The 21,341-nt window shown below is 43.8% G+C and overlaps 1 protein-coding gene across 1 annotated transcript in view; it reads right to left on the bottom strand.

Annotated features, from left to right (window-relative positions):
- The window catches only part of LOC115657476, a 347,440-nt gene that overhangs the window by 11,862 nt on the left and 314,237 nt on the right, over positions 1-21,341 (bottom strand). Inside the window, 6 exon segments of the mRNA XM_030575381.1 lie at positions 1,322-1,453; positions 3,516-3,645; positions 5,576-5,808; positions 6,617-6,796; positions 7,965-8,159; positions 13,120-13,299. Of these exon segments, the coding sequence (XP_030431241.1) occupies positions 1,322-1,453; positions 3,516-3,645; positions 5,576-5,808; positions 6,617-6,796; positions 7,965-8,159; positions 13,120-13,299 (1,050 nt within the window).

Raw genomic sequence — 21,341 nt, 5'->3', positions numbered from 1 at the left:
TCCAGCCTGGCTGTGGACACTAGGCTCCATGATTTCTCCCTGCCTGGCACTGAGCAGCAGCTGCAGAGGCTACCCTCTAGCTTGCAGCAGGGAGCAGGGAGACTGGCTAAGAGAGGGAGAAGCCTGCCTCCTGCATAAGAACAGTTTAAACTCAGCTGTTCCCTGCATGGTTCAGTACCATTTCAAAGAGGATCTGCAAGCAGTTTGGACATCACAACCATGATCCTCTGCTGGGGAGGGAATGGGATAGATTTGAACTTGGAAATGGTTCCTAATTTTGATTGTGTTTTTTGTGTATAGGAGATCCCCTCATCCCGGAAGCAGAAAAGAACTACCTCTGCCATGGTCACACACACCCTCCCCGCCACCCCAACAACAACAACCGGGAGTGAAATTAATAAGGATGCCAGAAACCACTCCTAACACCGAGGGCTGAACCACTCAGGGAACAGCTGAGTTTAAACTATTCTTATGCAGGGGGCAGGCTTCTCCCTCCCTCAGGCAGTCTCCTTTTCTTACCAGTCCTCCGTACTGGCCCGTACCGGCTTACTTTCACCTCTGTCAGCAATCCTGAAAATCAGGCCTGTGAATTAGCTCGAACTCTGAAAAAGCTTTCAATAAAGAACAACATATGGGGAGGAAAGGGTCTGTGGGGCACATTGGGTTTCCCCCGAACAAAATACAAAACTGATCTTTCAATACTACCTATCCAGGGGAAAGTGCCAAAAGGCAAGATCCCAAGTAAAATGTGTTGTTCCATCCTCACTTAGAGCCTGAGCCAAAGTCAGTGGAAGATTCTCATTGACTTCAGTGAGCTTTGGTCTGGCCCTAAAGGGAAGACAGGCTGCTTTAGGGACTGTGATCCCTCTTGTTATTTAAATAGGCCTTCTCCTTGGGTTCATTATAATCCAATATAGGAGCTGTAACATGCCACGTTTTCCCTATGAGAGCAGTGTATCCGAACTGATTGATCTGGAAGTTAGGTATCCAACCACAGCCATTGTCTTCTGGGTACCATTTCAGTAATCTGGCCCTAAATTCCTGCTGATGACAGCCATGTTAGATGAGGGAAAAAATAGTGATGGCAATGTTGATACATTTGATTTTTTTAAAATTAAGCCTCACGCTGATCCTACAAAAACCAATGCCTAGCTTTCCTCTCTAGAGTGACCAGACAGCAAGTGTGAAAAATCAGGTGGGGGGTGGAGGGTAATAGGAGCCTATATAAGAAAAAGACCCAAAAATTGGGACTGTCCCTATAAAATCAGGACATCTGTGGACATATCAATCAACAGAGGTAGAGACAGGCTCCTCAAGTTACCTTCTTACAGCAGACCAGCTGGTGATCAAAGAGGAAGAACATTCTCTGTTGGCTCTTCGCTTGAGGCTGAGAGATTTTGGTTAATTCCCCAGAATAGATGAGTTCTGAGCTTCTGACTAGGACGTCTTCACCCTGGCGGCAGCAGCAGCACCACAAAGAGCATGTCAGTTTGTCCCAAGTTTGTCCCAGTTTGAGCATGTCAGTTTGTCCCAAGAATCACAATAATTCAATTTGATTGAGCGCCTGGGCTTGATTGGTTAAATGGCGTGGTCCTGACCTACCATCCTGGATCTTAGGTGAAAGTTCATAAGATGTCACAATGACCTAGAACAACAAATGTTGATGGGAAAAAGTGCAAAGGGGAGACAGACTGAATAAGTCCAAACAAAAAGGCCTCCTGGTATAACTAAAGGAGTTAAGATCATGCTTGGTAAAAAAGAGAAACGTGCAACCAAAAATCAGTGAAACAAAATTGGTGCGTCCTGGATGCAGGCCTTCTCTGTGAATGTGGATGGAGTGAAAAAGGAGCGAGAGCTGTTTTATGAATTTAGATGGAATAAATGGGCCAAAGGCATTAACATAACTCAGTCACTGTCCAACACTCAACAGTGTTAAACAAGGTTCAGGGTTTAGTAAGCAGAGACCTCAGCCTGCTTAGTACTATGGCAAACATACCATTAAAAATCCTTAGCTTTTCATTAAAGACATAGAGAAGAAGGAAAAACAGTTAAAGCAGTTGAAATATAAAGCATTAAGTAAGGCTTTCATTTTAAGAAGATTTCTTGTTCCCTTTCTTAGCTGGAGACAGTTTTTAGAAGGAAAAGCCCCTTGTCTGACATCTCTTAGATGGTATCAAAGATGGTCATAACTGTCCTTTTGGGGAAGAGAGAAGTTAGTTGAGATGAGCTGGAGCTGCTGCTGCTGCTGTTGAAGTCCAATCCTGTTTCATCTCAGGTGGGATTCAGCTGGGGCCGGCAGTGGTGGTGACATCCTCTAAATTGCTCTCCCTGGCCTGGTCTGCTCAGGACATCCTCAGGATCAGGATGATGAAGGTCCAGGGTCCCAGGAGATGGTGGGGAGTAGCAGCCATGGTGAAGTTTGCTCCATTAGCCAATTCCCTCCCTCCACCCCCCAATGTCTCTTTCTTTAAGGACCTCCAAAAAGGAGTTATGGGTGGATAGTGCATCCCCTCATTATTTTGTTCACCAGTTAGGCCTAGTTTCTGACATACCAATTTTGGTTCACTGATTTCTGGTTGCACACTTCTCTTAACACACTCCTTGAGTTATATTAGGAGGCCTTTTTGTTTGGACTGATTCAGCCTGTTTTCCTTTTGCACCTTTTCCCATCAACATTTGTTGTTCTAGGTTATTGTGACATCTTATGAACGTAAACACACTATTTTACAATTGAGCTCACAATTAGGGTAAATTTGTAGGTCCCGTTATCACAGCGCGATCTCATGCCATCACAACACTGGAGCACAATCCCTGCCTCCCATGAGAGTGAAGGATGCTGTCCCTCTCACATCCACTGAGCATCAATTTGGCTGGGCATATGCAGAAAATGAAATTTTGTTCTGGATTCAGCCCCATTTGTCAGGTCTGGATAATCTGCTCATCTGCTGAGGCAAATCCTCTGCCCTCAGAGGGGCTACATTAGTTTACATCAGCTGATGGGGAGGGGGGGAGGATAGTTTAATCAAAATACATTTGCTCAGCTCTAGAAAACAGGCAGTTTTGTTTATTTAAAAATAAATAAATAAAACTGGTTTTAAAAAGAGCTTTTCTGAGCATGTACAAATACTATAGGAAAATTCAGATGCCATTTTATCTGTCAGGGCCTGGTAACCCTCTCAAGGATGTCGCTTAGAATACTAGATGCCAACTCTGCCTGCCTCAATAATGCTTGAAAATTGTTCAAATAATAAATGATTTATTGGAATTTCAGTAAGCAGCATGTGCCAATTTCCTTCTGCAAAGAGCAAGGATGTATGGTAAAGAGGACCCAGAGAGCTGTACAAAGCTGTAGAAGGGTATCAGGCTAGCTCAGGTCTTTCAGAGTTCCTCCAAACCTATCAGGAGAAGGTGAATCAACAAGCATGAGTGTGACAGAATGTGACCGGGCTAGTGAGCCATATAAAATAATCACTTGGGGGCCCGATTCACTCTGTGGGGCATTTGAGTCCCCTCACCTCCCAGTCCTCTATGGAACTCTGCCACTGGGCAATTTTGTCTATGTTCTCCAGCCTCCTCTTTCTCTCATTGATCAGTCGAGCAACATTCTTCATGGCATTTAAGGCAGCTTCAACATCTTTAAAATCCCTAAGGTGAAACAGATTTCGTTAGGCACGTCTACACGAGCAGAGCGGAATCCAGAAGTGCTGCAACTCTAGAGTCTAGTGAACTGGAGCACAGAGCTGGAAATTTGGGTTCTATTTCTGGTTCTGCCACTCACTTGGGTTGTATTTCTAAAGCACTTGAAGAATGTCACACAGAGAGCCCCGTGGGCCACGTTTTCAGAAGAACTCATCTCTCATTTAGGCATGAAAATAAGAGGTCAGATTTTGAAAGGAGCTGAGTTCTTTGGAAAGCCAGGCCCGAATGGTGAGCTCTGAGTATTGAAAATCTGACCTAGCAGGTGCAAAGTACTTGTTATTCTAAGTATCTGTTTTCCCTGGAGATTTAAAGCCAGTATTTTGTCCAACACAAAAACAATTCTTTAAGTGAAATTGTTAAAGTCACAATATTTTCATCCCATTACATTTGAAGATTTAGTTGTCAGACATGGGCCAAGACCATTTAGAAATGCATGGGTCCCTTTCAAACAGGAGGCATTATCTATTTGTGGTAGGACAGAATCTTCCCCAACCAACCCACACACCATCTGCTACCACCATCTCACTCACTAGCCCTGGAAGAAGAGGGCTGGAGTGTCTTGCCTCATACACTATTTCCAAAATATCAGAGCACCACCTGTGGCACATACTCTGAGTAATCCCTTCCAGATATACTTAGTTTCACAACACAGTGTTTATGAATTTAACACCACTCACACATAAAGTAATTCTGAGAAAAATCAGTGTGGTCATTAGGAATTTGAAAGTCCAGCTCAATTCATAGTGTGTCACTATGATCACTTTCCTCCAATACAGATTTTCAGGTTTATTTGTGTAACTCTAGTTATATCAGGTGCATTATTAAGAGACATTTCACCCTCGTACTGTGATTCCTTAAAAAAAACAATTGATCAATGGTTGAGCTATGAGAATTTGAATAGATTCTGTCAAAACTGTAAAGAGATTCTGTTTAAAAACACGGGTCCAAAGTTTGCCATGCCTTGAAATTGTTAAGATGCCCTAGAAAAAGTTCTCCAGAGCCAAAAGGTCACATCCTCAGCAATTTGCACAACCCCACTGAAGACATTTGAAGTGCAATGAGTCCCACTAACTGAGGATCTGGCCCTAAACAGGTAGCTGGTATATTTTAACCCTATTACCTTGACTCCATAAAATCAAAATCATGGAACAAACATGCCCATGTCGTGTGTTTCAAGAACAGGTTTCAAAGCTAGGGGGTGACTGTGCAGACGGGGCTGAAGCAGCCCAGACCCAATGTATGAACTGTGCATGTCCCTGATGCGATGGAGAAGATCTCCACAATGGTACCCAGTTATTGCAGGCAGGGAGGGCAGGCTAGATGCCTGAAGGTGTGTGTCTGTGTCCACCATGAATCACTGGGCCATAGGACAGCAGCAGACCAAGTCCACCACTCCCCTCATACCTTGAAACATTAGTCACAGCCTGGCTGTTCAGACATCCTGGATAATTCTGGATGAAGAGCCCATCCTTTCAGACATGATACTTCTAACTCAGGCTTTGTTCAGATCCCCAGACAAACAGCTTCTGTTTTGGTAGGACCTATAACATTTTGTGCTGTGCTCCTGCACAGCCAGCAAAGGAAGCACAAGTTGATTCATGAGGCCTATTGGCTCTGCTAATATCACTCTTGGGGCTCATATAAGGAAGTGAACATTATACTAAACAAACAGTAGGGTGGTACCTACTACACAGGAAGAGAAAGTTCAGTGTTTGCCTAATAGAAAAGGATATATCTGGTAAGAGGGCACACTAAACAATTGTGAATATAACATACAGCCACCATGAGCATCCTTCTTCTGTAACTCTGAGACAACTGTACTCAAATTGTCCATTCCCATGCATGTCTAAGCCGTTCCCTGACATTTTGCACCTACCTGTGCTGGGGGTTGGTATATTTGAGCAGTTCAGCAAGCTGCAGTGGATACTTGCAGATTTTCTGCACTGGGGTCAGCAGAAACCCATCCAGAGAGATGTCAATCATCTTCTGAAGCAGGCGACACGCTTCAAAGAAGTAGACATACTTGTTGACTTTGGTGAGTCGGGACAGCTCCATGCAGGCGTTCGGGTGGTTGTTGCAGTACTCAGAGTAAATCTGGAACTCAGTTTGCTGAGATGGGAATGAAAAGGCAACCCCTAGTGGTAATCTCTCTCATATCAGGATCTGCGCCTGACAATGCTGCACAGTGCAGATCTCAGTCATCCTCTACCCACTGCAGGCCCCTCTGTCCAGAACAACTACAGTACCTACACTGCTTCCCAATAAAGAGACTCCACCCACCTGTCCTAGTAGGCAACCACTAGTCTCTTCCATGCCTCACCCTGGCCTTGGTAGTGGTGCCCTTTGGCAGTGAGTACTGCCAGGCATGCTGATATACTTCTGTCCCTGGTAGGCCTATACACTCAATGATGGAGCTATATGTGTCCTCCAGCCCACTCCCATTATGCCAACCTGCAGTTTCCTCTTAGAGGGAGAAGAGGCCCATCTGATAAATATCCTATATGTTTGCCTGGCTGAGGCCAATTAAAAATTATGGTACATGCTACTTATCAGACAGGCCAGGATGCGTCCAACATCCCATGTACTCCACCGGCCACTCTATCTGCTACCCTACCCAGATGGATGTTTCTGATGAAATGATCAGGAGTGAAACACTTAAAATATTGGCGTGCAAATGGCAACATTAGGCTACAGAGTTTACACCCCCAATGGAGAGGTATTGCACTCAGCAAGGCAGCTTTTTATTGAGTCACATTGGGAAGGTTTTCTTGGCAACCAGAAGGGCTACAGATTTAATTCTAAAAAACCTAAAGCTTAAAAATTCCATCAGAGAAATAACAGACTTCTCTTCTGGTCCACCCCAGCTAATATCTCCCCAGCTAGCCTTCTCCTACGTAGACAGTGCAAATCAACTCACATATTCCAGGAAGCAGGAGCCGACCTCACTCAAGTGTGGATGGTCTTTGTTGAATTTCTTCTCCAGTGCTTTTACAAATTTTTTCTGGCATTTGTAAATGTCTTCGATGTTCCCAAAGATTGTCTTCAGTTGTTCTTCTGTAAACATGTCAGCCCTCTTGCGGCACTGCTTAATGTAACCCTGGGAGGAAGTCAGATTTTCAAGGGGAGTTGGGTACTTGCTCAAGGGCCTGGTCCACAGACCACTGGAGTCAATGAAAGACTCTCATTGACTGGAATGGGTTTTAGATCAAAACCCTATACCTTTCTAGTATGAGTCCGCTGTCCTTTTATTACTATTTCTGAAGGTACCATGCCTAAAAATGGCACACCTGGAAATCAAACCATACTCAGAAACATGCCTTGGATGATACTGTAACCCATGCTCAATGGTACAACCTGAGCTACAGAATCTTTTCCGGTAAATAACTAGGTGCCTGTATATGTACCAGATATTCTGGTTAACCCCAAAGGGTCAGATCCTCTGCTGGTATAAATCTACATAGCTCCATTGATGGAGTTATGCTCTTTCACACAAGCGGAGGATCTGGGCTTGACTATACTAGTGTCCTTGGATAAAACTGTTTGTTTCCCCTGTTGGGTGCTATGTTTCACCCCATCTGGCTTCTTCCATCCATCTCGGATGAGGCTGCAGCTCAGTGGTGTTTTAGGTATGTATTTTGCAAAGTGTTTGGGGAGGAAAGGTCGTATGTTCATGCAAAGCTGTTATCACCGATTATCACCACACAGCATGTCTCTTGTTAAAGGAGATGTCAGAATATTCAGCATGTTCAGAAGTGAATGCTCTAATAGGCCGAACATTCCCCAGGGTTTGGATCTATGAGTATATGATTTGCATGAAAACTGGTATTTCTGATCATGCCACCTCTCACCATTTATTAATAAAGAATATAGTGGTGCTAGTATTCTAGTCTTCTTGGCTTGGGAAATTCAGTTAATTCCATTTAATCTGGACTCCTCTTTGTGCTCCAAATAAAGGGGCATTTAGGATATTCCTGGAATGAATCAGTATTCTCCATTTCCTGAACATGCACGGCGATTACAGAGGGGGTAGGCAGAGGGTATATGACAGATATATGAGAGAGAGACAATTCCATCAGAATTGTTAACCGAGGGTTCTTTTCTTAAGGGAAGAAGAGTAATTTGCAGCTAGCGAGAGAAGAAGAGCACAAGACAGCTTAGTAGGGTGGGGGCTGAGGATCTTTCCCTTCTGAAGTGGGTTCAGTTCATGCATTTGGGTCACACCCATTCTATCTGCCCCTTATTCTCTCCTTTCACAGCCTGGTTACCTCACAGATGTCCTTCAGGTGTTTGATGTAGTCTCTCTCTGTGCTTATGATCTCGTTGATAACATTGGTCCTCATTTGGTCCTTGCTTATTTGCCCCACTCCATAACGCCGGGCGGCGATGCTGGCATCCTCCTCTTTGCCGTCCTCTGCCTTCATAGGATAGTCTTCCATGGGTTCATCTTGGTTCACTCGGAGCTGTGTCAAACACACATGAGTTTCCATTGGGTAACAGTCCCTCAATTCCCTGTTTTTACTCTCTCATCTTGCCTGTGTCACTAATTCAGATCCTTCTACCACCAAGAAGGGCATGTTGGAGGACAGCAAGGCTGCTGTGATGGGCACTTCCCCCCGTCACATTCCTAGAGCCCACACACTGGTTAGTCAGTGTCCTCCAGAATTAATTCTATGAAATATCCAGAACCTGGGCCCAGAGATTGGCCAGGGGAGGGTGGAGGGATTTCTAGTGATAGGGATAGCTAGTTTCAGCCAGTAGATCTTGCCGTGTGCTCCATAGACTTTGGCGGGGCTGAGAATATGGCAGAGGATAGGTATTCAGCACCTGGGGGATGTCTTCGTGTCACCCAGCCAGTGGGCACGTAATGTCATATGAAGAGACAGCTCAGGGTTATCACATTTAATATGAGACTCGTGCTTCTTTCAGTATGGCCATTAGATGGCAGCACAGCATGACTATTGGCAAAAATATCAGACATTTTCAGTAGAGGACTTGCTGTACACAGTCTATCTTATCAGCTGTACTAAAACCACTGTTAGGTAATTCCAGGCAATTTTCAATTCAGTTATTTTATACAGTACTGCCATAGACCATATTTAACTGGTCTCAGGCTACCCCATTTGGATATCTAATAACATTTAGAAAAATGTCATATAAAATGATTAGGAAAGAACAAAGAAAATTCAAGTAAGGAACATGCAACATCATTTTGCAAATGTCCATTCCACTTCAGCCATTTTACTGCTACAAATATTGCAATGATACAAAGAGTTTGTTTCAATTTCTACGTAGTTAAAATCTGTTAAGATAGGATTATCACATCCATACCCACACATTATTGACACATTGTCAACATTATTGACAAAAGCTGATGGATCAAAGATGTGGGATGCCGATTTTCCTTCACTGCTAGCGAGAGAGCATGGACCAGCAAAACCAGTGCAAACTCCATGTTAGATCCACAACTAAAATGACTGCATAGAATCAAGGAAGTCTGAGAGTTCAGGTTAGCTGGAGTTGATTTGATACTCCCTTCTCTAAAGCTCTTCCCTGAAATAGATCAGAGGTCAAGTCATAATTGGCAATGCTTGAGTTGCCTGAGCAAGGAGCCATCAATCATTCTAGCTGGAGAAGTTGGCATCCTGCCCTTTTAAAGGCCAGTGCTGGCAATGCCTATCGGCAACAGATACACTGTCTCACCACAGGTTTTTACCACTCAGGAGGGATATGGGTCCAATTTATAGGCAACAACCTGAAGCTCCTCCAAAGGAGCCTCAGTGTGGTGCTCAAGCAGAAAAGACTTTCCAGAAGCCAGTTCTGTCCCCATGGAAGGTCAGAACTGACTCCACATCCAAGTGATCTTATTTACAAACTACAACTTTTTATCATAGACTCATAGACTCATAGACTCTAGGACTGGAAGGGACCTCGAGAGGTCATCGAGTCCAGTCCCCTGCCCTCATGGCAGGACCAAATACTGTCTAGACCATCCCTGATAGACATTTATCTAACCTACTCTTAAATATCTCCAGCGATGGAGATTCCACAACTTCCCTAGGCAATCTATTCCAGTGTTTAACTACCCTGACAGTTAGGAACTTTTTCCTAATGTCCAACCTAAATCTCCCTTGCTGCAGTTTAAGCCCATTGCTTCTTGTTCTATCATTAGAGGCTAAGGTGAACAAGTTTTCTCCCTCCTCCTGATGACACCCTTTTAGATACCTGAAAACTGCTATCAGGTCCCCTCTCAGTCTTCTCTTTTCCAAACTAAACAAACCCAATTCCTTCAGCCTTCCTTCATAGGTCATGTTCTCAAGACCTTTAATCATTCTTGTTGCTCTTCTCTGGACCCTCTCCAATTTCTCCACATCTTTCTTGAAATGCGGTGCCCAGAACTGGACACAATACTCCAGTTGAGGCCTAACCAGCGCAGAGTAAAGCGGAAGAATGACTTCTCGTGTCTTGTTTACAACACACCTGTTTATGCATCCCAGAATCACGTTTGCTTTTTTTTGCAACAGTATCACACTGTTGACTCATATTAAGCTTGTGGTCCACTATGACCCCTAGATCTCTTTCTGCCATACTCCTTCCTAGACAGTCTCTTCCCATTCTGTATGTGTGAAACTGATTGTTCCTTCCTAAGTGGAGCACTTTGCATTTATCTTTATTGAACTTCATCCTGTTTACCTCAGACCATTTCTCCAACTTGTCCAGATCATTTTGAATTTTGACCCTGTCCTCCAAAGCAGTTGCAATCCCTCCCAGTTTGGTATCATCCGCAAACTTAATAAGCGTACTTTCTATGCCAACATCTAAATCGTTGATGAAGATATTGAACAGAACTGGCCCCAAAACAGACCCCTGCGGAACCCCACTTGTTATACCTTTCCAGCAGGATTGGGAGCCATTAACAACTACTCTCTGAGTACGGTTATCCAGCCAGTTATGCACCCACCTTATAGTAGCCCCATCTAAATTGTACTTTCCTAGCTTATCTATAAGAATATCATGCGAGACCGTATCAAATGCCTTACTAAAGTCTAGGTATATCACATCCACCGCTTCTCCCTTATCCACAAGGCTCGTTATCCTATCAAAGAACGCTATCAGATTGGTTTGACACGATTTGTTCTTTACAAATCCATGCTGGCTATTCCCTATTACCTTACCACCTTCCAAGTGTTTGCAGATGATGCCTTTGATTACCTGCTCCATTATCTTCCCTGGCACAGAAGTTAAACTAACAGGTCTGTAGTTACCTGGGTTGTTTTTATTTCCCTTTTTATAGATGGGCACTATATTTGCCCCCTTCCAGTCTTCTGGAATCTCCCCCGTCTCCCATGATTTCCCAAAGATAATAGCTAGAGGCTCAGATACCTCTTCTATTAACTCCTTGAGTATTCTAGGATGCATTTCATCAGGCCCTGGTGACTTGCAGGCATCTAACTTTTCTAAGTGATTTTTTACTTGCTCTTTCGTTATTTTCTCTTCTAAACCTACCCTCTTCTCGTAAGCATTCACTATACTAGACATTCCTTCAGACTTCTCAGTGAAGACCGAAACAAAGAAGTCATTAAGCATCTCTGCCATTTCCAAGTCTCCCGTTACTGTTCCCCCCTCCTCATTGAGCAGTGGGCCTACCCTGTCCTTAGTCTTCCTCTTGCTTCTAATGTATTGATAAAAAGTCTTCTTGTTTCCCTTTATTCCCATAGCTAGTTTGAGCTCATTTTGTGCCTTTGCTTGTCTGATCTTGCCTCTGCATTCCTGTGTTATTTGCCTATATTCATCCTTCGTGATCTGACCTAGTTTCCATTTTTTATATGACGCCTTTTTATTTTGTAGGTCACGCAAGATCTCAAGGGTAAGCCAAGGTGGTCTTTTGCCACATTTTCTATCTTTCCTAACCATCTGGAACAGGTCTTCGGCTAGGGACTAAGGATGCTAAGGAGGAGACAAGGAACCTCTTCTTTGTCTCCTGCACAGCCCTAGCAAAAGATTTCAAAACTTTTATGTCCCAATCAGTCAGATTCCCAACCAGGACTTTTGCTATAGGCATAAGTACATAATTTGTATCAGGTAATTTGTGTGAGGACAAATAACTGAGAATTCAGGTATCCTGACAGCTCTGGACTTCCCCATATCAACTCTCAGTTAATGTAGTCGTGTTGAAGCGGTGATGCAGAGCTGGGATTCCATACTGAGAACTGCAGCTCACACAACGGAATGAAAATGCCCTCTTACCTGAAAAGGGAAGGAAAATATGTGGTCTATGCACTGAATCTGCCTGGGCTCTTGTTCTCCCCCGTAAGTAAGAAGAACTCGGTTGTCCCGGCAAACCAGCAGTAAGGAATCCCATTTCTGCACCATCCAAACCACAGACTACACTTCTGGAGCTCACATTTTGTCCACCAAGTCTGTCACATCGAACAAATGGGGCTTGTAGGGCCAGATCCTCAGTTGGTGTAGGCTCGGCATGGCTCCATTGATTTCAATTCAATTATGATGCTTTACAGTCGCTGGGGATTTGGCCCTACCACGACAAATGGAGAGATCCACTGAGGCATCAGTTCAGGACAGCATAGGGTTGCCAACTGTCTAATCACACAAACCCAAATACCCTTGTCTCGTCCCTTTCCTGAGACCCCACTCCTGCTCCACCCCCCTCACTCCATCCTCCATCGCTCGTTCTTCTCCATCCTCACTCACTTTCAGTGGGGCAGGGGGTTGGGGTGAAGGAGGGGGTGTGGGTTCTGGTCTGGGGCCAACGGGTTTGGCATGTGGAAGGGGGCTCAGGGCTGAGCCTGGGGCAGAGGGTTGGGGTGCAGGAGGGGGTGTGAGGTGCAAGCTCTGGGAGGGAGTTTGGGTGTGGTAGGGGGCTCAGAGCTAAGCCAGGGGACGGGGGTGTGGGAGGGGGTTCAGAGTGTGGGAGGGAGTATAGGGTGCTAGCTCAGGGATAGGCAGTGGTTTGGGCTGTACGAGGGGTGAGGGGTGCAGGCACCGCCCCGGAGGTCCCATTGGCCACACTTCCCGGCCAGTGAGAGCTGCAGAATCCATGCTCGGGGCAGGGGCAGTGTGTGGAGACTCCTTACCCCTACCCACCAGGGACATGTTGGCCACTTCAGGAACTGGGACAGCCTGCTTTAGCCCCGCTCTGCCGCCAGACTTTTTGCGGCCTAAAATCTCCCAGTTTGGCTTCAGTAGCCTCCAGGAGATAGAGCTCAATTTCAGGAAACTCCCAGCGAAACCAGGAGGGTTGGTAATAGCACAGCATTACTAAAGAGAGACAACAATGTACATGACTCTGATCACCAGCGCATTCTATACCAAATCACCTCCAACCATGGAAGCGCTTGGGGCACTCCTATCAGGGAGCTGGTGTTAACGAACTGGGGTTAAAAACAGTGTTTAGGTCCTTACCCGTACAAAGCTGGCTGGAAACCAGCCTTCGCTGTCCAGGATCCTCCCCCACCACCACTCCTTGTTGGTAGCGTCCATCACTTCGATGACATCGCCGGCCTTGAATCCCAGCTCTTGGTCATCCATGGTGACGTGATCCCAGAGGGCTTCTGCGTACACCACACTGCCATCGCTGATGAGCTGGGAACAGAGCAAGTAAAACATTGGCAACCAGTTACCTCCAAAAGAACAATTTCACTCAACTAGCACTCTCTGAGCACAGGCCTTGTTCCAGATCAATGCCACAAAATGGCACAAGTCACTGTGAACAGGAGGAGGACAGAACCATGCTGCCTTCCCTGCACACACACACACACACACACACACACACACACACACACACACACACACTGTCCAGTAGAAGACAGCATGTTGCAAGCTTTGGAAGGCTGCCACTGTTGTGTGAACTCCTGGTTTCCGGGGGCTCATGCTGCAGTGGAGCCCCTCCTTGTCCCAATATGGGCCCAGTTTAAAGCCTTAATCTGGTTCTTATTCTAGTGTGAATAAGAACCTTCAAATCCTTGCAGTAGCATAAGAATTTAAAGCACAGTCATTTCTTAGTACAGTTCATAGGGCTGAATAGTGACTATTTCAAATGGCATCTCCTTACTGAAATGACCTGCCCTGCACCCTCTTTGTATTCAGAGTCATCTTTGATAACTAGGCCCCAAATCAGATTTTATTGCTTTAGAGCCCTTCAGAAGCAGCAAAGTGACAAGAAGCCAAGTCCACTCTGGCTCATGCTTCACCAGCAGAATTACTAAGTGCCAACTGCACAGCCAAATTGTGCTCTCTATTGCATCTGATCCACCCCAGTTTGAGACAGTGAGAGGTGCAGGGTAACTGAGGCAGATTTTGGTCAGAAAGTTGTTATTAGTGGTGATTATGCATTAGCCTCAAAGAACAGAGCATGCACTTTAGATCTCAGAGCACATTTGTGCTACCAGGTCATATTTTCTACGGAAGCCCTTGAGATACAAAAATGGAACCCAATGGTAGCATTTTTACAGAGCCGCTTTTCAGAACAGAAAGTACCCCACAGTGACCTAAGATTTTATGCTGTTTTTAGGGTGGTTAAAATTAGCACTTAAGCCTCTTTAAGTAAGTCCTCAAAGGAAAACGAACGCTTAAGCTTAGGGTCAACTGGTTATTAACATATATCAAAAAGTGCTTACTTTGGAAAAAATGCACACATGCACAGTCCATCTCTCTGGGCGAACAATCACTTGCATTTAAGGAATGATTCTACTGTGTGTATTTAGTATGTAATTTTCCAAACATTGCAAATTTCTTACTTTCCAAACAATTTTTTTTAAACTTAGTCTTGGACATACTCCTCACTGAGGACTATTTACATGCCATAGTTGAGTCATTTTTCAGTGATCTGTGTGATAAAATAGGGCAGCAAGTCCTTATAACCATGGGGACAACAGCCCTTCCTTCCCTGCACCCACTCACGATTCAGAAACATCAGAGGAGGTTCACTTCAAACATTCCAAGTAAAAGCCATGCTCAGGCTGAGACGAAGTCTGGAAAACTTCAACCCTAAAAGATCATTTTAAAAAAATGCACGAAGAGGTAAAAGCAAGTGACCATAAGGGAAATCTTTGTATCCTGCACTGTGATAGTCATTACCAAGGGAATGTCCAGCTGTCTTTTCTCTACAAGTCCACCCTGATTTGTTGGGTCAGAGACTTTCCCATTAACCTTAACCTCTGGAGAACAACATTTATGGGCTTTCATCAGGGACATGACTAAGAATAACGGCCTAGACATCTATGCGATTCTGCGAACCTTTGGGGGCTCCCTTCCTGAGAGGTCAAAGAAAACACTGAACTCTTCCCATTATGATTTGGTTAGGGAAGTGTCCCCGGACAGTCTAATCCAACATAGAGGGGCATCTGAATCCTAATTTTCTGTAACCCCATTGTGCAGCGCTAGCCTCTGGAAGGCGGGTGACATGAATAGTGCCTGAGGAGGATGGGAAAGGAGAAAACTTGTGTGTATGTGTAACCCACACACCTTCTGGGTGTGGTGTTCTGTCACATCTAGTGGCACTGAAACCACTTAGTGAGAGAACAATTAATGAGCCTGCTCTACAGCCCTAGCTAACAGCCAGTTGGCTTTTAGCTCATGTGGTAGAAGTTCGTCCACTAAGCTCCACAGGTTCCCCGCTCAATCCCGCCTGCCACTGACCAGGGTCTGTTGGCATTACATATGGTTCAATGACAAAGTTATGACAACAATAAGTTGTCTTCAGGCATGTTAATAACCTCTTCCAAAATATTATCTCCGTATCTATCCACTGTGCTGTATAGCCCAGCATTGGCCATGATATGCACCTGAGGTTGATTATATTTTTCCAGGCACAGCTGATCACATCCTTTGTTACTATTTTTTTTGGTTTGGAACCAATACAAATAGTACATGGACAAAAAAGGCAGGGGATCTTGTGCATGCTACAGGAGGCAGTAGAGCTGGTTGCATTTTTTTAAAAACAAAATTATTTTGGATGGAAAGTGCATTTTTACTGAAACCAAAATGTTTTGTTGCAATGTAGCTGTTTTGCCAAAATGTTGCAAGGAAGATTTCTCAGGTCCAGGAGAGAGAGAAAGTCTCCTGAAATAGCCAATAGCCCATTAGTTTGGGCACTCACCTGGGTGGTTGGAGACGTAGGGACAAGTCCCAGCTCTGAATACGGCAGGGTGGGTACTCTAACCTGGGTATCTCATATCCCAGGAGAGTGCCCTAACCACTAGGCTATTTTGGGGTGAGAGGATGGCTCCCTGTAGTTTTTTCACAACATGTTTTGAAATATCTGTTTTGTTCTGCTCTCTCACAAATAAATTCCAAACTGTGACATATTTCATGAAATGGAATTGTTGTTTTTCTGACCATCCTCAGAATTAATATAACAGCTAAAATGGTCCGAAATGTTTCAGTCATGCCTGACCTCTTTTCAGCACTCCAGGTATTGGGGGTGCATTATAATAATGCTTAGCATGAATAGAGCACTTCTCATCTGTGCATCTCAAAGGGGCTCATAAAGGTGGACAAGCATCATTGTCCCCAGTTTACAGATGGAAAAAAAGAGTTACAGAGAAGTTAAAGAGATGTGCCTAAGGTCATACACTCTATCAATGACAGCTGGAATAGAATCCAGGACTCAAATCCCAGTCCTGTGTCTTATATACTGGACCTCACTACTTTCCATCTACACTGAGTTAGGATGAGTTTGGATCTTACAACTGGGGTTAGTATGGGACCATTTTCTATGTAAGAAAAGCAAGGTCCCATACAAATAGTGGTAGTGAGTGACCCAGAAAACCAAATGCTACCATAGCTAGTGCAGCAGTAGAGAGATCTTTTCACACTTCTAAATGCATGGTATACAACTTGTCCTATTAAGCTCTGTGTGTGTGGGCGTTTAAGTTTAAGCTTGATAATTAATCAATAATGCTGTTAGGGCCATTTACTACACTGCTTACTCATGGTTCACATAGCAAAGGGAAATAGAAGCCTACTGCTGAAATTTCTCCTTTCCCTTCAGGCATGACTCATTTTATCCACTGTCATATAGCTATGGAGTAGACTAATTAAGAAATCCTTGAAAAGAACAGAATTCAAAGGGCCTCTCAAGATACAAGTTATGAAGAGCTCATAAAATAATATAACTCTACTATGGCCTTAAATCCCCTGCTCTTAGTGTGAAATCAAGTACCAGAGTCATTTAGATCACACACTCTATGAATGAGGCCACACACAGTATTTGATGCTTCTTTACAAAATTGCTGCTGCAACACAAGCAAGATTCAGCGGACATGAAAAAATGAACACTATAAGCTCCCGGCAGTCAGAACTGCCTATCTTCATAAGGAAGACAGTATGGCCAATCAGAGCCAACATTAGCAATGATCCCGGGCTGAGTTGTTGACAACTCACTGGGGGATTTTACACACACAATTCCTATTGAAATTGATGGGAGCCATGTCAGTAAAATGCTTATTCAGCTTTGGCACAGGTGGATGGCTTGGCTATCCTTTAGTTTAATGCAGCATCTAGTATTAATACCTGAAGTCTTCTACAATCAGGAATGTAGTTATAAGGGTGGTTGCGTATGTAGCTACAGAGTCACAGCTGAACTACCAAATACCCAGGAGTAGGCAGATAAATCCATGCCAAAGATGTTTGGGAGTCATAGTAGTTACTCAAGAATGGTGGTGGGGATTATAGACCAACTATTGTTTCATCAACAGTTAACACCATTTCTATAATAAGGGAGCAGTGAGAGGAGATTAAGGCAGAAGAGTGAGAAGAAAAAATGTTTTATTTAGGCTCTGGACTTTCTCACTCAATTTAGTCCTGCAATATTTGAAACACCACCTTGACTGAAGGCTACAGCTCCCTGATTCAACACCACTTTAACTCAAGGATCTATTTGGCTTTTGGGAGGTGACAGGTACTGAAAAATTCAGTAGTCCATTGATTATTAACAGCATATCATGTGCTGCCCATTAGTGCATCATGTCTTTGATCTGCAGATTTTTTTTAAATTTTATTTTGTTGGACTCTCATGGAATGATTAAATGACTCCTTGTTTGAACAGATCCTCCTCTGAGATAGATCATTTAAGAGCAGACTGTGCCACTACTCAACATCGGTCATGATGTCATTGCCGTAAATATTGTTAAACTATTGATGTTATTTCACATAGTTTCTCTGACTTGGTAAGTGCAGCTGTTCCAGACATGGTGCTGAACCACAATGGACATTGTAGAATTCAACAAAGCTTGTTCTGGCAGAGATGTGTTATGGCTGGGGTAAGAATGGGATGGTTAATACTCTCCTTTTGCTAATCAAGAGGAAGCACAACAGGAGGAGAAGGGTTTTCTGCAAGATGTCCAAGAACACTGCACAGTTAGACAGGCACATTATAAGCGCTTCTTGCCTTCCACAGAAGCATCACTCTAGATGGAGTATTGATCACTTCCAGCATAGCAACCCCTATGATCGAAAAGGCTCACAGTTACCAGAGCACATGCCCTGCTCTTGTTATTTACCATAGTCACTGAGAAACAAAGGTCGGTTTCCATACAAAACAATGTATAACTTGTCCATTCTTTTGTTGTGACTTCGGACCACTCCAGACCTTTTCTTAAAGGCCTGCATTTCCTATAGCTAAACTTGTTCTTGTGACCTAAGTAAGGTGATCAAATGTCCCAATATTAGGGGCTTTGTCTTATATAAACAACTATTAACCTCTCCTCCCCCCACAAAAGAGTGTCCTGATTTTTCACACTTGCTACCTGCACACCTTAAACCTAAGCAACTTGTGAACCAGAGTTTCCAGAAGGGAAATGGTAGAAAACAGAATGTAAACCTTGCCTTCCCCAGACCTATTCTCAATCAGTTTTGTTTGCAACTCTGTAAATGAGCAGAAATGAGGGAGTTCTCTTTATTTACACCAGGATTGAATGTGCAAGGATACATCAGCAAACCAAACGCAACATTATCAGTGTATCACTGATATTGAATATTGACCGTACTGCAGGTGCTCTAATATTACATTAGCATTTTTATTCTTTGCAGCTGTTTTTAACGGTCCACATAGCTACAATCGGCTGTAATTTGTTTGCTGCTCGTTTACAGTTCACCAAAGAAGCACTGTGTATGTTACTCGGTATGTCACAAAAGTGAACAATAAGGTACGTTACAGACTGCTGTACTAGGCTCTCAAGCACTGTCTGTTGAAGGGCAGAACAAATATGACCTAGAAGGGCAAAAAAAAGCCCGGGGTCCACTGCAAATCCACATAATTACACTGAAATTAAGCCAATTATATGTATGCAAAGAAATTGAGGTTGCCAAGGACTGCATCTATACGCATGTTTGTATTTTGACTGTTCAGCTCATGTTGATCTAAGGCTGTATACCTCAGCATAATTGCCTCATATGTCCCAGGCTTGTTCTAGCAGAAGCTCCAGGCAACATTAATAGAGATAAAAGATCTGTGAACTGTGTAGAAACCCTATGAAACCAGGGATGGAGGCTGCTTTAGGAAATATATATCTGTCAGCTGTTTAGTTCTACTTGAATAAAACTGTAATAACCTTCTATTGCATATGCTGAGCACTAAAAGCTGAAAAAGCAGGTGCATCGGCTATCAGTCAGGCACAGGGGATCTCAGCCTCCAGTTGAGAGAGAGCATAAAGCACAAGAACCACATTTTCTGCTCTGTGACCCTAGAACAGATGCCGACCCTAGAACAGATGCCTTCCAATCAAGAGTAGCTATAACTAACTACATGTGAGAAGTGTTACTTTTATTTTTCTGGATATTTCTTTGGATCTCTCCAAACATGTGTATTAGAAACAGAAAAAGAGAACTGGGTCAAGACACCAAACATTTAAAGCCCTTCAGTCCCACCAGTCTGCAAGTCAGCAAGCCCCCTAAAAGGCAAAACCCACAGACTGCTCCAGTTGCTTCACTCTGTCAATCCTTCCCCTACGGAAGTACTCACCTTCCCATTATGGAAAGTGCAGCACGGGAGTTTTATATAGCATGTTATTTCCCATCATACCCAGAAGCATAGCTGTACTCACTCTATAGATTCTTTTAAATGTACAGGTGTAATCTAGTCAATCTTGCCCCGACTTCAAAATTTCTCCTATACTTCAATGCTTCCATCCCCCTCATCCCACCCTCCAACTCTCTGCATTCATGGAAGGAGAGAGGAGATGAGAAAAAGGTCAACACAGAATGTGCAAGCTGGTTTTCAGAAAAACAACAGTTACAAAACAGAACCAGCTCTCTGGCATGAGACAGGCCCAGGCAATTAACATTCGCCTACCCAGGAGCTTAAGAAATCATCTTCCCCTTTTGTTACTAAGAAGAGAACTCCTAGATGGTCATTTATTCACAGCGTGTAAGGCCTGAAAGCTCATCTAGTCTCATCTCCTGTATATCACAAGGCACTACATTTCACCCAGTTTCCCCTGTATTGGCCCAATTAACTTGTATTTGGCTAAAGCATACCTTTCAGAAAGGAATCCAGCCTTGAATTGAAGACATCCACAGATGGAGACTCTACCACTTCCCTCAGTAGTTTGTTTGAGTGGTTCAGCACCACAATTGCCAAAATATTGTGCCTAATTTCTCATTTGAATTGTGCTCCAGCTTCCAGCCATCGGTTTTTGTTCTGCCTTTCGCTGCTGGATTAAAGAGCCCTTTGGTATCTGGGATTTTCTCCCCATGAAGGTACTTACTTATACAGAGTAATCAAGTCACCTCTCAATCTTCTGTCTGATAAACTAAACAAACTGAGCTCCTTAAGTGTCTCACTGTAAGGCATTTTCTCCACACCTGCAATTGTTTTTGTGGCTTTTTCTGTACCCTCTCCAGTTTTTCAAATACTTTTTTAAAAAATGGACACCAGACATAGTATTCCAGTGTTAGCCTTACTATTGACATATCATCTCCCTACTCCTGTTCATACATCCAGGGACCACATTAGCCCTTTCTGCTACAGCATCGCTCTGGAAGCTCATATTGAGTTGCTCATCTACTATAGGGTGACCTGACAGCAAGTGTGAAAAATCAGGGCGGGGGTGTGGGATAATAACAGGTGCCTATATAAGAAAAAGCCACAAATATTGGGACTTTCCCTATAAAATCAGGCATGTGATCACCCTAATATACTATGACCCCTAAATCACTTTCAGAGACACTGTTTTACAGGATACAGCCCCCATGTAGACGTGGCCCTGCATTTTTAATTCCTAAATGTATGGCCTTGCATTTGGCTGTACACCGCTACCTGGATATAAAGCCATCTGATATAACACGAATTTGGATATAATGCGGTAAAGCAGTGCTCCAGGGGAGGGGGAGGGGCTGCTATAAAGCGGTAAGATTTTTTGGCTTCCAAGGACAGCATTATATCGAGGTAGAGGTGTATTAAAACACAGTTTGTTTGAGTGGGCCAGGCTTACCAAGTGATCCAGATTGCTCTGTATGACTGACCTGTCCTCGTCATTATTTACCACTCCACCAATCTTTGTGTCATCTGCAGATTTTATCAGCAGTGATTTTACATTTGATTCCAGACCTTTGATGAAAGTGTTGAATAGTGTTGGGCCCAGACCTGATCCATGTGGACCCCCACTAGAAACACCTCCACGCAA

Source organism: Gopherus evgoodei, chromosome 9, assembly GCF_007399415.2.
Source record: "Gopherus evgoodei ecotype Sinaloan lineage chromosome 9, rGopEvg1_v1.p, whole genome shotgun sequence".
Classification (NCBI taxonomy): Eukaryota; Metazoa; Chordata; order Testudines; family Testudinidae; genus Gopherus; species Gopherus evgoodei.
This window is presented reverse-complemented; position numbering and strand designations above follow the sequence as displayed.